Source organism: Muscardinus avellanarius, assembly GCF_963383645.1.
Source record: "Muscardinus avellanarius genome assembly, chromosome: 2".
Lineage (NCBI taxonomy): Eukaryota > Metazoa > Chordata > Mammalia > Rodentia > Gliridae > Muscardinus > Muscardinus avellanarius.
Window position 1 is genome coordinate 141,259,310 of NC_137787.1, and position 15,510 is coordinate 141,274,819.

The window sequence follows — 15,510 nt, forward strand, 5'->3', positions numbered from 1 at the left end:
TTGCAACCGTGGCTGCCCATTAAATGAATGCCTATATCACAGATTCCATTTCAATGAAATTCCAGAATAGGCGAATCTGTAGAAACAGATGATAGAGTTGTGGCTGTCGGGGGCGGGGCGGGGGAGGTATGGGGATGACTGCTAATGGGTAGGGGTCTCTCTCTCTCTCTGTCTCTCTCTGTCTCTCTCTCTCGCTTAATTTCCCCTTGTTCCTTCTGACATTAAGTTTTTCACAGGACATGAGCACATCAGAGCTCCTTTGCTTGCTTTACTTTATCGAACTTCCTGTGAAATTTTTTGAACCAAGAAGCAATTTTCATTGGTTGATGAGAAAAAAAATCACTGTAATATTAGCAGATCTATTTTTCTCACCCTGTTGCTTAAGATATTTAATTGCTCCTCTGACGATTTTCTTTCTTCTTCCTCTACCTTCTACTTCTCCTGGGGATTGAACACAGGGGTACCCTTCCACTGAACTACACTGCCCCCCTTATTTATTTGTTTTTGCATGCAAATTTTTTTTTTTTTTGGTGGTATTGAGGATGGAACCCAAGAATATTCTACCTCTGAGTGATACCCCCAGCCCTGTTTTTTATTCTTTATCTTGAAACAAGGTCTCACTGAGTTGCAAAAGGCCTCACTAAGTTGCTGAGGCTGTTTGTAAACTGCTATCCTCCTGTCTCAGCCTCCCAAATGCTGGGACTACAAGTGTAATCCCACCATGCCTGGCCAAATTTTTATTTTTTTTATTGGTGCATTGTAGTGATACATCTTACTGGAGATGGTAGAGACATACATGCACACATCACTCATTTAGCCCTTCCCCAATTCCCTCCCCATTCCTTCCTCCCTCCCTCTTTCTCATGTTTGGCTTGTGATTGACTTTGACATGTTTGTGATAGTACATTAAGGAATTTCCCTCTTCCCCCTTCCAACCCCTTCAGTTAGGTCACCTGATTTGCTCATCTATGGTTTCTTCTCTCTTTTTTTAATCAGAGTGGTGGTGATTCAAATCTGTGAATATACCAGTGCACATTTTTTCAACAGGTGAGGTACATGGTACATGAATTACATCTCCGGAAAGCCATATACTAAAAAAACTCTTTGTGCACCAAGCATGGTGGTGCACACCTGTAATCCCAGGTACTTGGGAGGCTAAGACAGGAGAATCACAGGTTCATGGCCAGCCTCAGCAATTTATCAAGGCCCACAGCAACTTAGTGAGACCTTGTTCCCAAATAAAAAAAAAAAATAAAATAGGGATGGAGCTATAACTCAGAGGTAGAACATCTCTTGATTCATTCCCAGTACCCACAAACACACATAAGGTGGCTGGAATTGTAAGTTAATGGCAAAACACTTACCTAGCATGTACAGAACTCGGGGTTCAATCCCTAGGACTTGGGGTTCAATCTCCAGCACCAAAAATGAAAAAGGAGAAAAAGAAGAAATGTCTATGTACTTGCAGAACTTAGTCTTTAAACAGGGTAGAATGTTCACTTAATTTCAGCTTTCTTTTTATTGTACATCTCTATCTGGATTTTTGTTTGTTTGTTTCGTTTGTTGTTTGTTTGTTTTGTACTGGGGATTGAACCCAGGGGCATTCTTCTTCTGAATGTATATATACCCCAGCCATATATATGTATATATGGCTTTTTATATATATTTTGTTTGTTTTTGTTTATTTGTTTTGGTGGTACTGGGGTTCCTGGAAACCCTTCTACCTCCAGGCTACACTCCCAGACCTATTTTATATTTTTATTTGGAAACAGGGTCTCTTACGCCAGCGCGGCTGGCTTCGAACCTGCGCGATCCTCCTGTCTCCGCCTCCCAAGTGCGGGGATTACAAGCGTGCGCCACCACGCCCGGCTATATTTTGCTTTTAAATGAGGTCTCACTAAGTTGCTGAGATTGACCTCAAACCTGCAATCCTCCAGTTTTAAGCTCCCAAGTATTGTAATTATAGGCCTGTGCCACCATCCCAAGTGCTCTATCTGTATTCTTTTCTCAAGCCCCTCTGGTTCTGCAGAGAGATTACCTAGTTTTCCCCCTGTCTTCATGCCAACTGTAAATCAGTCAACATTCAATCAGTCTCAGCCTCCCACCATGTAACGTGTCAATACTGACAAATAAAGGAGCTGTGCAGCAGGGTCTTTGCCACTTTTGCAAAACTGCCTTCTCAGGATAACTGCTTTCAGATTTTGCCTCTGTAATTCTGCATTGCTTGTCACCCACCCACCTACCTACTTCCTCCCTCCCTCCCTTCCCCTTTGTTTCTTTCCTGATGCCAGGGATTGAGCCCTGGCCTCCCATGCTAAGCATGTGCTCTACCGCTGAGCTGACCCCCAGCCCCATCACATTTCTGAAGTTTCTGAAATCATATTCTCCAGCCAGGGTTCCTAGTCTCCACTAGTGTTAGGAACCTGCTAGAGAATTGAATCAGCTACAGTCAATGCCTCTGAAGATAAAACCTGGGTCATGTTAGACGCCTCATGTCCTATCCAGTGGTCACTTGGGATTGAGCCCCTCGGCCTGCATCCTGCTGCTTCGGCTCCAGGGTGAGATGCAAGCTCTGCACACCTTTGGTGAACATTGGCCTTCAACTTTGCTTGAGGATGGCTGGGGAAGCCCAGAAGCAGCAAGTCCCTGGCCGAGTCCCTCTCCTTTCCTGGGGAGCTTCCCTCTGATCTCTTCTGTACGGCCCTGCTTCCCCACCTGGCATCAAGGAGAATCCCCCTGGGTTCAATCCCCAGTACCACAAAAAATAAGAGAAAGATGAAGTGGGGGAATTCATTCCACCCCCACTTTCAATGCTGGGGATAAACCCAGCACCTCACGCATATTCTGTCCCTGCAGGCACTCTACTCTGAGCTCCTCCACCAGCAGGTGGCACGTCCCGTCTTCGTCTACCTTTTCACTCTCTTCATGTGTCTTCTTAGGATCAGCATGGATAGCTTTTATAAACTAAAAATAATTAAATAAGCCAGGTGTAGTAGCACAGGCTTGTAATCCCAGTACTTGGGAGGCTGAGACAGAAAACTCACATGTCCATGGCCAGCCTCAGCGACCTAAGGCTCTACTCAATAAGACCCTATTTCAAAATAAAAATATAATAGGGCTGGGTATACCTCAGAGGTAGAACGCCCCTGGGTTCCATCCTCCAGTAACTAACACACACACACACCACACCACACAGCAACAATAATAATAAAGTAAGGAGAGAGCTGGGCGCGGTGGCACACGCTTGTAATCCCAGCCCTTGGGAAGCTGAGACAGGAGGATTGCATAGGTTCGAAGCCAGCTTCAGCAACTTAGTGAGACCCTGTTTCCAAATAAAGTATAAAATAGGCCTAGGAGTATAGCCTGGAGGTAGAAAAGCCCCTAGGTTCCACCCTGAGTACCACACTAAATAAATAAGTAAGGAGAAAGTGACCTCCACAGTGCATGACCATCCAGCCAGCTCTAAAAGACTTCCTGATCAGTGTAAACAAGTAAAAAGGGCAGCTAGGAGTGTGTAGATCAGAGGTAGAATGCCTCTTGGCTCAGTCCCTGGTAACAGAAATAAATAAATACATACCTACATACAAACTTCCTAACTCATGGTACATTCCAGAAGAGACATTCTGATCATGGGTCTGCAAAGATTCTTAGACAGTCTTGCTCCACAGTTGGCATAACTAAGCATGTGTGGTGGCTGTTCTATGGAGCCCTCTGTCACCAGGCCTGGCTGCAATGTCCCCTCTGTCCATTTTGGAGTCACACCATAGTCCAGGGTATGTCATCCCTCACCACACTGTCTATTCAACACTCACTTTCTCTTTAATTAAAAAATGTGAGCCGGGCATAGTGGCACACGCTTGTAACCCCCACGCTTGGGAGGCTGAGACAGGAAGATTGCACGGGTTCAAAGCCAGCCTCAGCTACTTAGTGAGACTTTCAGCAACTTAGTGAGACCCTGTTTCCAAATAAAAAATATAAAAAGGGTCTGGGAGTAGAAAGCCTCTGGGTTCCACCCCCAGTACCACCAAAAAAAAAAAAAAAAAAAAAAAAGTGAATTCAGAGCCGGGCGTAGTGGCGCACACTTGTAATCCCAGCATTTGGGAGGCTGAGACCTGAGGATCGCGGTTCGCGGACAGCCTCATCTACTGAGTGAGGCCCTTTGCAACTCAGTGAGACCCGGTTTCAAACTAAAGAATAAAAAATAGGGCAGGGGGTGTAGCTTGGAGGTCAAATGCCCCCTGGGTTCCATCCCCAGACCCGCAAAAAAAAAAAAAAAAGTGAATTCGGGCGGGATGGTGCATGCTTATATGTAATCCCAGCATTTGGGAGGCTGGGACCAGAGGATCACGGTTCGCAGACAGCCTCAGCTACTTAGTGAGGCCCTCTGCAACTCAGTGAGACCCAGTTTCAAAATAAAAAATAGGACAGGAGTATAGCTTAGAGGTTAAATGCCCCTGGGGTCCTTCCTAGACCCACAAAAAAGTGTATTTACTTACTTATTTATTTATTTGTTTGTTTATTTTGATACTGGGGATTGAACCCAGAGGTATACTACCTCTGAGCTCCCTCTCCAGCCTTTAAAAAAAATTTTTTTAAACAGAGTACTGCTAAGTGCTGAGGGCCTCACTAAATTGCTGAGGCCCGCCTCAAACCTGAGATTCACTTGTCTCAGCCTCCCAAGTACTGAGATTACAAGCATCACCACCATGCGCGGCAATAAATGTAGTTGTTTTGGTGTGTGTGTGTGTGTGTGTGTGTGTGTGTGTTACTGGGGATTGAACCCAGAGGCATTCAGCCTCCAAGTTACAGCCCCTGCCCTGTTTTTTATTCTTTATTCTTTCTTTCTTTCTTTCTTTCTTTCTTTCTTTCTTTCTTTCTTTCTTTCTTTATTTTTTGTGGGTCTGGATGGAACCCAGGGGCATTTTACCTCTAAGCTACACCCCCTGCCCTATTTTTTATTCTTTATTTTGAAACCGGGTCTCACTGAGTTACAGAGGGCCTCACTAAGTAGCCAAGCCTGTCCACGAACCGTGATCCTCCGGTCTCAGCCTCCCGAATGCTGGGATTACAAGTGTGCGCCACCACACCCGGCTTTTATTCTTTATTTTGAAACAGGGTCTCACTACCTTGTGGAGGGCCTCACTAAGTAGCTGAGGCTGTCCATGAACTGTGATCCTCCTGTCTCAGCCTCCCAAATGCCGGGATTACAAGCGTGTGCCGCCACGTCTGGCTAATAAATGTGTTTTTAGTTTTTTTTTTCTTTTTTCAGGTCTAGGGATGGACGCATTTGACCTCCAAGCTACATCCCCTGCCTAATTTTTAATTCTTTATCTTGAAACAGGGTCCCACTGAGTTTCGGAGGGCCTCACTAAGTACCTGAGGCTGTCAGCGAACCGCGATCCTTCAGTCTCAGCCTCCCAAATGCTGGGATTACAAGCATGAGCCACCACGCCCGGCTAATAAATGTGTTTTTATTTTTTAAAATTTATTTATTTATTTATTTATTTATTTATTTATTTATTTATTTATTTATTTTTGGTGGTACTGGGGTTCCTGGAAGCCCTTCTACCTCCGGGCTACACTCCCAGACCTATTTTTACATTTTTATTTGGAAACAGGGTCTCCTAAGCCAGCGCGCGTGGCTTGCTTCGAACCTGCGCGATCCTCCTGTCTCTGCCTCCCAAGCACGGGGATTACAAGCGTGCGCCACCACGCCCGGCCAATAAATGTGTTTTTAAATAAACGTTTTTCTTTGTCTTCCCACATCCATGTTATGCCTATAGACTTCATATTGAAATTTCAAAGTAAGGAATTAAAATGCTTTTACCAAGCTTGTTATTAAAGATTGTCATTGCAAAGTCTGTTGAATTAATTTATTTAGTTCTGCAACTTACAATGCAGAGGACAAAGGGTAGAGAGGGCACAGATGTGCAAACACTTTGGAAATTAAATCGATAGCGTGATGTTGTTCTTACTGGTGTCGGGAAGAAATGCACGTTAGTCGCAGGGCGCCTTTGCTTCCACTCAGGAGTTAGGAAAGAATGTGGGGAGTAGTGAGTAATTTCTTCATCTTTAGGGAAAATGGTCATTTCCATTAACTGTCATAAACAGACCTGCCAGATGAGTAACAACAGGTGTTTTATGTCTAGGGAAAGAATATGGCAAAGCGGATACAAGATGGCTTCACTTTGATCCAACCATCGTGTCTCTGGAACTGCTGACTGTGGTCCTGGATGGGTTCCTGGCACTGTTTCTCGTGTATGCCATAGTCAAAGACAAGTATTATCGGTAAGTGCCCTTCTGTCCTTCTGGAAAGAGAAACAACTGTCCTGATGCTCAGGTGACATTTGGAGTCGTTTGTAACCACATTGATTTGTGAGATAAAAGGTAAAATGGAAATGAAGATTGTTTGGTATTAAATAGGGGTCATAGTGCCACAAGGATAATTTTAGAAAATTCAGAATAAAAAATAGAGCCAAGCCAGGCATGGTGGCACACGCTTGTAATCCCAGCGCTTGGGAGACTGAGACAGGAGGATGGCACAGGTTCGAAGCCAGCCTCAGCTACTTAGTGAGGCTCTCAGCAACTTAGTGAGACCCTGTTTCCAAATAAAATATAAAATAGGTCTGGGAGTATAGCCCAGAGGTAGAAAAGCCCCTGGGCTCCACCCCTAGTACCACCAAAAGAAAAAAAAAAATAGAGCCAAGTGTGGTGGCACACAACCGTAACCCTCAATATGTGGGAGGCTGAGACAGGAAGATCGCAGTTTCAAGGCTGGCCTTAGCAACTTAGTGAGACCCTGTTTCCAAATTAAAAAAATAAAATAAAAATGACTAGGGTATAGCTTGGAGGTAGATGCCCCTGGGTTCAATCTCCAGTACCAAATAATAATAATAATAATAATAATAACAATAATAATAATAATAATAATAATACAAAATAAAAAAGGCCAGGTGTGGTGGTGCATGCTTGTAATCTCAGTACTTGGGAGGCTGAGACAGGAGGATTGGAGTTCATGGACAGCCTCAGGTACTTACTGGGGCCCTCTGCAACTTAGTGAGACCCTGTTTCAAAATAATGAATATAGCTGGGTGTGGTGGTGCATGCTTATAATCCCAGTGCTTGGGAGGCTGAGACAGGAGGATCACACAGGTTCGAAGCCAGCCCCAACTACTTAGTAAGGCTCTCAGCAACTTAGTGAGAGACTGTTTCCAAATAAAGTATAAAATAGGTCTGGGAGTGTAGCCCAGAGGTAGAAAAGCCCCTGGGTTCTACCCCCAGTACCACACACACACACAAAAAAAAAAAAATTAATTAATTAATTAATTAAATAAATAAAATAAAAATTCAGGCTAGGGATATAGCTCAGAGGTAGGCATGCCCCGGGGTTCAGTCCTCAGCACCACACAAATAAGTAAATAAAAATATATATAAATAAAAAATTTTAAAGTATGAGAAATAAGATTCTGGTAGCAAGCCAGGCATGGTGGCACATGCTTATAATCCCAGCATTCGGGAGGCTGAGACCGGAGGATCATGGTTCACAGACAGCCTCAGCTACTTAGTGAGGCCCTCTGCAACTCAGTGAGACCCTGTTTCAAAATAAAGAATAAAAAATAGGGCAGGGGGTGTAGCTCAGAGGTCAAATGCCTCTGGACCCGCAAAAAAGAAAAAATAAAAAGGATTCTGGTAGCAACCTTGTCTCTGTAGAGGCAAGAGTGATGTTTTTTTCTTTTTTTCTTTTATTTTTTCCAGTATTGGAAATTGAAACCAGGGACATTCTACCTCTGAACTACACCGTCAGTACTATTCTTTATTTTGAAACAAGGTTTCACTAAGTAGCTGAGGCTGGCCACCAGCCTGCGATCCTCCTGTCTTAGCCTCCCAAGTACTGGGATGACAAGCGTGCGTCATCATGCCCGGCTCAAGAGTGATGTTATTGGCTAATTGGCCAGCAATATTTTGAAAATTAAAAGAGTAAAATTTTAGCCAGGCATGGCGGTACACATCTATAATGCAGTAGTTGGGAGACTTAGAAGGATCATAGGTTTGAGGCCAGGCTCAGTATCTTAGCAAGACCCTGTTTCCAAATAAAAATAAAATAGGTCTGGGAGTATAGCTCAGAAATAGAATTGCTCTAAGTTTAACCTTCAGTACCAAAAAGCAAGCAAACAAACACAAAAAATGGGGTTCCACTTTTCTCTCCCCCAAATTACTCTCGAAAACTTCTACTTGACATGAAGTAAAGACTCTTCTGTACTTCTTGGTTAGACTTGCAAGCTGAACTTGCAAGCTGTGGGGGTGGAGAGAAAAGTTACCACCCTCTAGTGACTCTGAGAGCTCAGAGCTCTCCGCCTCTCTCCCTTTTCTTCCTCTTCTTCTGAGATATGAAATGACCTGGGTGACTTGAGAGCAGCTCTTTTGAAAGTTCCCTAAGACAACAGCCAGTAGACACAAGTGCATCCCTTTCTCCTACCTTGTGCTGACGAAGTCTTGCTTAAACCGTCATCATAAAGTCTCAGGCTTAAAAAGGACCCTAAAATCATTTAACCTACTTTTTCTAACACCCCCCCCCTTTTTTTTTTTTGGTGGTATTGTGATTGAACCCTCTATCTCTGAGCTACACTCCCAGCGTTCATTTTTTTTTAAACAGAGTCTTGCAGGCTTGCTGAGTATCTCACTAGGTTGCTGAGGCTGTCCTTGGACCTGTGACCCTCCTGTCTCAGCCTCCCACATACTGGGATTACAAGCATACACTGCCACACTTGGCACTCACCCAATTTTTTAAAGATAGTTGGCCATCGACACTAAATTTCTCAAACCAGGTAAGGTGGCATATTCCAGTAATCCCAGCTACTGGGGAGGCTGAAGCAGGAGGATTGGAGGCCTGAGACCAGCCTGAGCAACTTAGCAAGACATGTCTCAAAAAATAAAAAGCATAGGGGATGTAGCTCAGTAGTAGGGTGCCCCTGGGTTCAACCCCTAGAATCGAAATGCATAAAAGTTAAATTTCTCTTTGATACCTTTAAGTTTTTGCTTTATGACCATGGTTATCTACTTACCAAAAGCACCCATGTTTTGATTATCTTGACCAATTATAACATTTGTATCACAGGATGCTTACTGTGTGCTGGGCATAGTACTTGGCCCTTTATCTACATTTCTCACTTAATCTCCACAACATTCTTTGAGAAAGGGGCAATGATTTCACAAGTGGAATTGTGGTTCAGGGCCAGATTCATATCCAGGTCTTTTTTTTTTTTTTTTCTTCTGGGCCAGGTATGTCCTAAGTGTTTCTTGGAATATCCCAGGATATCTAAGAATCCTTATTTAACTTTGAGAATAATCTGCTACAAAGGGCAGTGTTGCTTCTCCAAGGAAGGAAGGAGTCTTTGCTAACTAATTTGACTTGCTTCATCAAAAGAGCACTGCGCAAGCCAGGTGCGGTGGCGCACGCTTGTAATCCCCGCATTCAGGAGGCTGAGACAGGAGGATCACGGTTCGCGGACAGCCTCAGCTACTTAGTGAGACCCTGTTTCAAAATAAAGAATAAAAAATAAAGCAGGGAGTGTAGCTCAGCGGTCAAATGGCTCTGGGTTCCATCCCCAGACCCACAAAAAAAAAAAAAAAAAAAAAAGCACTGTGCAAAACCCGAGGCTCAAATTTTTCAAATTTGTGAACACAATTAATGCTGGGCTCTGTATCAGAACCACGCAATGAAAAAATGCACTTGTGACTTTATTCCTGGTCTCGAAGAGGTGAGAGGGGAGAAGACAAGAGAGACTGACTCCCCGAGTGAAACCCAGCTCTTCCTTTCATTGCAGGCTTAAGTTAAGACCAAGTTAAGAGTTAAGGCCGGGTCATTCAGTCCGTCTCCTGCCGTCTCCTGCTCGGGAGTAAGCGTGGTGTTGGGAATGCTTTAGAAGAGCGGATGTTCCTGGCAGTTTTGCAGGTGCAGCAGAGTTGCTGTCTTCAGCTCCCTCCTTAGGGCGGTTTCCACCCTAAGCAAAGCTAGCCAAAGGTGTAGTGAAACAGGAGGAAATGGCTTAGACGAAGGGGCATCACTGCCTTCAGCTCCCTCAGGAAAGGCAGCCTTCTGCCAGAGCAAGCAAGAAGCTATCCGTCCTTGAGTTGATGCTTTTTAAACTTAGACCGATTTTCCACAAATCAAAAGTACAGTAGGAACCTGTGAGTATGTGAACGTTGGGGTCCCACACAGACAATCAGTTGCTCTTTTTCAGGGAGGCAGGTTTGAGATACCTTGTAGAACTATATTGTACATTATGATAAAAATAAACCTGGAAGTAGGGATGCAGGGGAAACAAGAGTGAAAAATCACTGGTGAATGCAGAGTTAACCTTGCAAAGTGCACGCCCTGACACACCGCATCAGCGAGAGGAGCGGACCGCAAGGATAGTCCAGAGGCTTCCTGTAGCAGACACCGCGCTGATGCTGCCCTTCTAGACAAGATGTCATCATGTGGGGGTCCGCGTCGGGCCCGCGCGGCCTCACTCTGCTTCTTTCTCTCTGACAGGCACTTCCTGCAGATTTCCCTGTGTGTGTGCGAGTTGTACGGCGGGTGGATGACCTTCTTCCCAGAGTTGCTTATTGGAAGCCCCAACCTCAGCACCAACAACTGGCTCCACCTGTGGCTGTATCTGGTGTTTTTTAATGGCGTGTGGGTTCTGATTCCAGGACTGCTGCTGTGGCAGTCATGGGTAGAACTCAGGAAGATGCATCACAAAGGAACCAATTTAGGGAAAAAGTCTCGGTGAATTTTCAGAAATCATCAACACTACTATGATCGTGCTTTGTGAGCCAGAATGGAGCAGACATTCCAGTCTACACTTTTTCTTCTTATGCTGTTCCTGAACAACCTGTTTCAAACTGGTTGTGAGATGGCAAGTTTTTGTTGTTTACTTTTGTTGAAAGTATTTTTTTAATTAAACGCTAATATAAAAAAAGAGAATACTGAGGGCTGTAGCTCAATGGTAGAGCACTTGCCTAGCATGTGTGAGGCTCTGGATTTGATTCCAACACTGAAAAAGAAAAGAAATGTTTACTTGTAACAGTTACACATTTAATTATACATTTTTATGCCTGGCACTAATTGTTCCACATTAATAAAGCCAATTATCTTAGAATACTCTAGAGTGTTAAATTAATTTTTCATTCAGAAAATCCAACATGTTGCTTCCTGTCTTAATCTTCTCAACAGTCTCTTTTGCTTGCTAGTATAAAACCAGAAGTGAAATGACTGCTTCTGTTCTACATTTATACTTTTTCAAGTTTGTGAACTCAGTAAAAATGACAGTAAGTTTGGAGAGGGTGCTAGGGATTGATCCCAGGGCACTATACCTCTGAGCTATACACTCAGCACTATTTTATTTTTTTATTTGGAAACAGGGCCTCACTAAGTAGCTGAGGCTGGATTCAAACGTGCAATCCTCTTGACTCAGCCTCCCAAGTACTAGGATTACAGGTGTGTACCACCACACCTAACTCTGATAATCAGTTTATATCTGTCCTTTCTCAAAAAGGAAGGTTTGAAGTACCTCACAGAAGTATATTGTCCATTATGATAAAATAAATCAATGGGGCATGGTGGCATAAGCCCATAATCCCAGTACTTGGGAGGCTGAAACAGGAGGATCACAGGTTTGTAGCCAGCATCAGCAACCTAGTGAGGCCCTCTGCAACTTAGTGAGACCTGTTTCAAAATAAAAAGAAAAGAAAATTGGGCGGGGGTGTAGCTCATGGTTTGAATGCTTCTGGATTCAATCCCCAGGAAAGAAAGAAAAAAGAAAAAGAAGAAAGAAAGAAAGAAAAGAAGGAAGGAGAGAGGGAGGGAGGGAAGGAAGGAGTAGGGATGCAGGGAAAATAAAAGTGAAAAAATCATAGATAAATGTAAAGTTAATATGTACGGTGCATGCCCTAACATCTAAGAGGAAAACCTAGCCACATCGTGTTTCCAGCACTAGAGCCAGGAGAGGATCAGAGTGGTCCTCTCAGGGCTGGGCAGCAGGTCCTCACACTGATTTGTTCAATACCTACCTCTGGGCTTCAAGCTCACAGATGTCTTCTCTATCTAGAAAAGTACTCCAGACATTGGCCTGGGTACAAAGCAGCCCACACTGAAGCGCAGGCGGCTGCACCTGTGCCCTGCCCTCCGCCCAGGCTGCCTTATCAACCTGTGGCTCCAGGTGGGCCTGGAGCACCCAAGGCCAGGTGTTGAGGACTTGCTCGCCAGCCTGTGGCACTCCTGGGAGGCAGTGGGACCTCGAGGAGGCGGGGCCTAGTGGAAGGAAGTTAGGTCATTGGGGGGGTATGCCCTTGAAGGGAATTTGGACCCTGGCCTCTTCCTTCTCTCTCTCTCTCTCTCTCTCTCTCTCTCTCTCTCTCTCTCTCTCCCTCCCTCCCTCCCTCCCTCCCTCCCTCTCTCTCTCTCTCTCTCCCTCCCTCCCTCCCTCCCTCCCTCCCTCTCTCTCTCTCTCTCTCCCTCTCTCCCTCCCTCCCTCCCTCCCTCTCTCTCTCTCTCTCTCTCTCTCTCTTTCTCTTTCTCTCTCACCTCCTGGCTACCATGAACTGAGCATCTTTCTGCCACCACATGCTCCCCACCGTTATGTGCTGTGCTGCCGCAGGCCCAAAACAACCATGCCAGGCATCCACGGACTGAAACTTCTAAAACTGTGAGCCAAGATGTCAGGGGAGAAGGGTTAATTCCTCAACTGAGGATATGCAGGATCCTTGGATTTTATAACAGAAAAGAATTTCAGCATGTGCCAGTCAGACACATAAAAGTTTGTTTAGAAAAGAAATGCATGTTCAAGAGAGGATGTGGGCCACTCTGCAAGGAGAGAGAGGTGCCCCTCAGGAGCAGAGGGTTTTTTTGGTGTTGGGGTGGGGTTACTGGGGATTGAACCCAAAATTATTCTACCTCTGAGTTACATCCCCCACCCTACGTTCCTTTTCCTTCCTTCTTTTCTTTCTTTCTTTCTTTCTTTCTTTCTTTCTTTCTTTCTTTCTTTCTTTCTTTCTTTCTTTCTTGAAACAGGGTCGCATGAAGTTGCAGAGGCTGGCCTCAAACCTGCGATCATCTTATCTCATCCTCCCAAGTACTGGTGCTTGTGCACCACCACACCCAGCTAGGGCTCTTCTTTCACAAGGGACTTTCCTGATGCATGGGCAAAGGTGAGCATGTTGAGGGGGCGAGCTTGCTCCTCTTGATTTATTGGACCTTTTAAGAATTTAGGCCTAGACTCTCTTATCAGCCTCAAATATATTCTGTAAGCTCACAAAATATATGTACCAATTAACTGGATGTGTAGTGCTCTAAGACTTATTGAACCTTTTATTTACTGGACCTTTTAGGAATTTAATATCCTGTCTCTGTCTCTGTCTCTCTCATTTTATACCAACAAGATTGGGCTTTGTGGGCACTAAGAGACCTTTGGGGGGGGAGCAGGAATAAAGGGTCTGTGGGCCGAGGGGCCCCAGTTGTGGCCTCAATAGCAGAGCCTCCCTTTGGGGCGCCCACTCTGTGGCCAACTGGGAGGCATCCCTAGATGCTTAGCCAAGCACTTGTACCCCGTAACCCAGCAATTTTATTTCTAGTTACAGACCTTTTATAGAAATGGTTAATGTGTAGACCAAACTAGCAGTGTAATTCCTGATAACTGCACACTGGAAATAGCCTAAACGAATACATACACATATGGTATATTCACGTAATGGACAACTATACAACAAAGAAAGCCCTGTGCTATTTATAACAACCTGGAAGAATTTCACAGACATAACAATAAGTGAAAGAGACCAGACCAGAAGAATGCACACTGTATGATTCTATTTATGTGAATTTCAAAAACAGAAACAGGTTGAGTATCCTTTATCTGAAATGTTTGGGACCAAAAGTATTTCAGATTTTAGAGGGTATGTTTTCCAGATTTGGGGATGTTTGCATAGATCTCAGGGTGAGCATTTCTAATCTGAAAATTCAAAATGCTCTAAAATCTCTTCAGATTTTGACCAACCTGTGTAGTTAGTTGATGGTGTGAGAATGAGGACAGATATAGCGGGCATGGTGGTGCACGCTTGTAATCCCAGTACTTGAGAGGCTAAGACAGGAGGATCACAGGTTTGAGGACAGTCTCAGCAAGGGGTGAGACTCTCATCAACCTAGCGAGACCCTGTTTCAAAAATAAAATAAGACTGGGGGTGTAGCCCAGAGGTAAAATGCCCCTGGGTTCAATCCCCAGTGCCATACACACACACATACACACACACACACACACACACACACACACGCATGCACACGCAAAGAATGAGGGTAGATAGTGACGGGCAGGAGTCATAAAGCTCATGAGATGCCAATGGTGTTCCATTTCTTCTCATTTGAGTGGTAGTAACATTTGTGGTAATTAATTTGGCCACACACTTGTGTGCTTTTCTGTATGTATCCTATTCTTAAATTGGGAAAGATTAGTTTCAGAAAAGATCTCTAGTACCAAGACCCCAAAAATGCCTGCAGTGGATTCTTGTGAGGACCCACTGGGCTGTTTCCAGGGATGCTGGCGGGAGAGCCTGGCCATGCCTCTACCACCTGGTGGCCCAGCGTTTCCTGCCCTTTACTCTCTGCTGATTTAGCTCAACCAGGGGTAAAAACCAAAGTACACAGGATGGGCTGAGACCCTGCAGACACACTGGAAACATGATTTCTATCAACTGGGTTTTTGCTGAGCATTGAGTGGGAGAGAAATGGGGATTCTAGACTGGCAGGAACTTAGAGAACAGATACACTCTACTGCCAAGTAGCAATAGATGTAAAGGTTTTCACAATTAAGGGAGTTGGAAGAAGGGCTGGCATCCCTCCGGACAGTTAAGGAGCTAACAGTTCCCTGGGAGGCTATCACAGGAAGGTGGGACAAGCCTGGGCAACACGGCAAGGCCCTGTCTCAAAAGAAAAGAAAAAAAAGAATTCCTGCTGGGATCATCAGAGGGGATTACGATTACAAACTTAGTTTTTATTTTTCAAGTATTTTTCTGCACTTGTATTAACATTTGGGGGAGACTCCTACAGAAGCATTTTTAATGTCTTTCTCTCTCTCCTTTGTTCTAAAGTTATCATTCTGCAAAACAGTGGCTCTGCATGTATACACAAAACCCATTGGGGTTACTATTACAGAAAATGCCTCCGTTCAGGAAAAATTCATGCACTTACAAAGGTTGGTTGGTAGCAGTTATCATTTGTTTTGGGAAACCAATTTCCGTAGACGATTGTGTTGACGGGAATCAAGTTGACATCTCAAGCGTTTCTTGGCCCCTCTCAGCTCTGCGAGGCTCAATACTGCCTATCGTGCAGTGTTTGGGTCCCAGGTGTTCAGTCCTTCTCCTACCAGAAGCCTTCCCTTCCTCCCCTGGCGTCCGGAGGGAGGGACTCTGAGTTCTCAGTCTTGTCTGTGGCACACAAGTGGCTCTGGGCGGCTGGTGTTCCATCGCAATATTTGGACA

The 15,510-nt window shown here is 44.6% G+C and overlaps 1 protein-coding gene across 1 annotated transcript in view; it reads left to right on the plus strand.

Annotated features, from left to right (window-relative positions):
* Positions 1 to 10,775, plus strand: part of EBPL (EBP like) — a gene marked incomplete at both ends in the record, with an annotated part of 31,884 nt that extends 21,109 nt beyond the window's left edge. The window contains 2 exons of the mRNA XM_080688833.1: positions 6,150 to 6,288; positions 10,535 to 10,775. Coding sequence (XP_080544959.1) covers positions 6,150 to 6,288; positions 10,535 to 10,775 — 380 coding nt within the window. The remainder of the gene's footprint in view (positions 1 to 6,149; positions 6,289 to 10,534) is intronic.
* Positions 10,776 to 15,510: the final 4,735 nt, after the last annotated feature.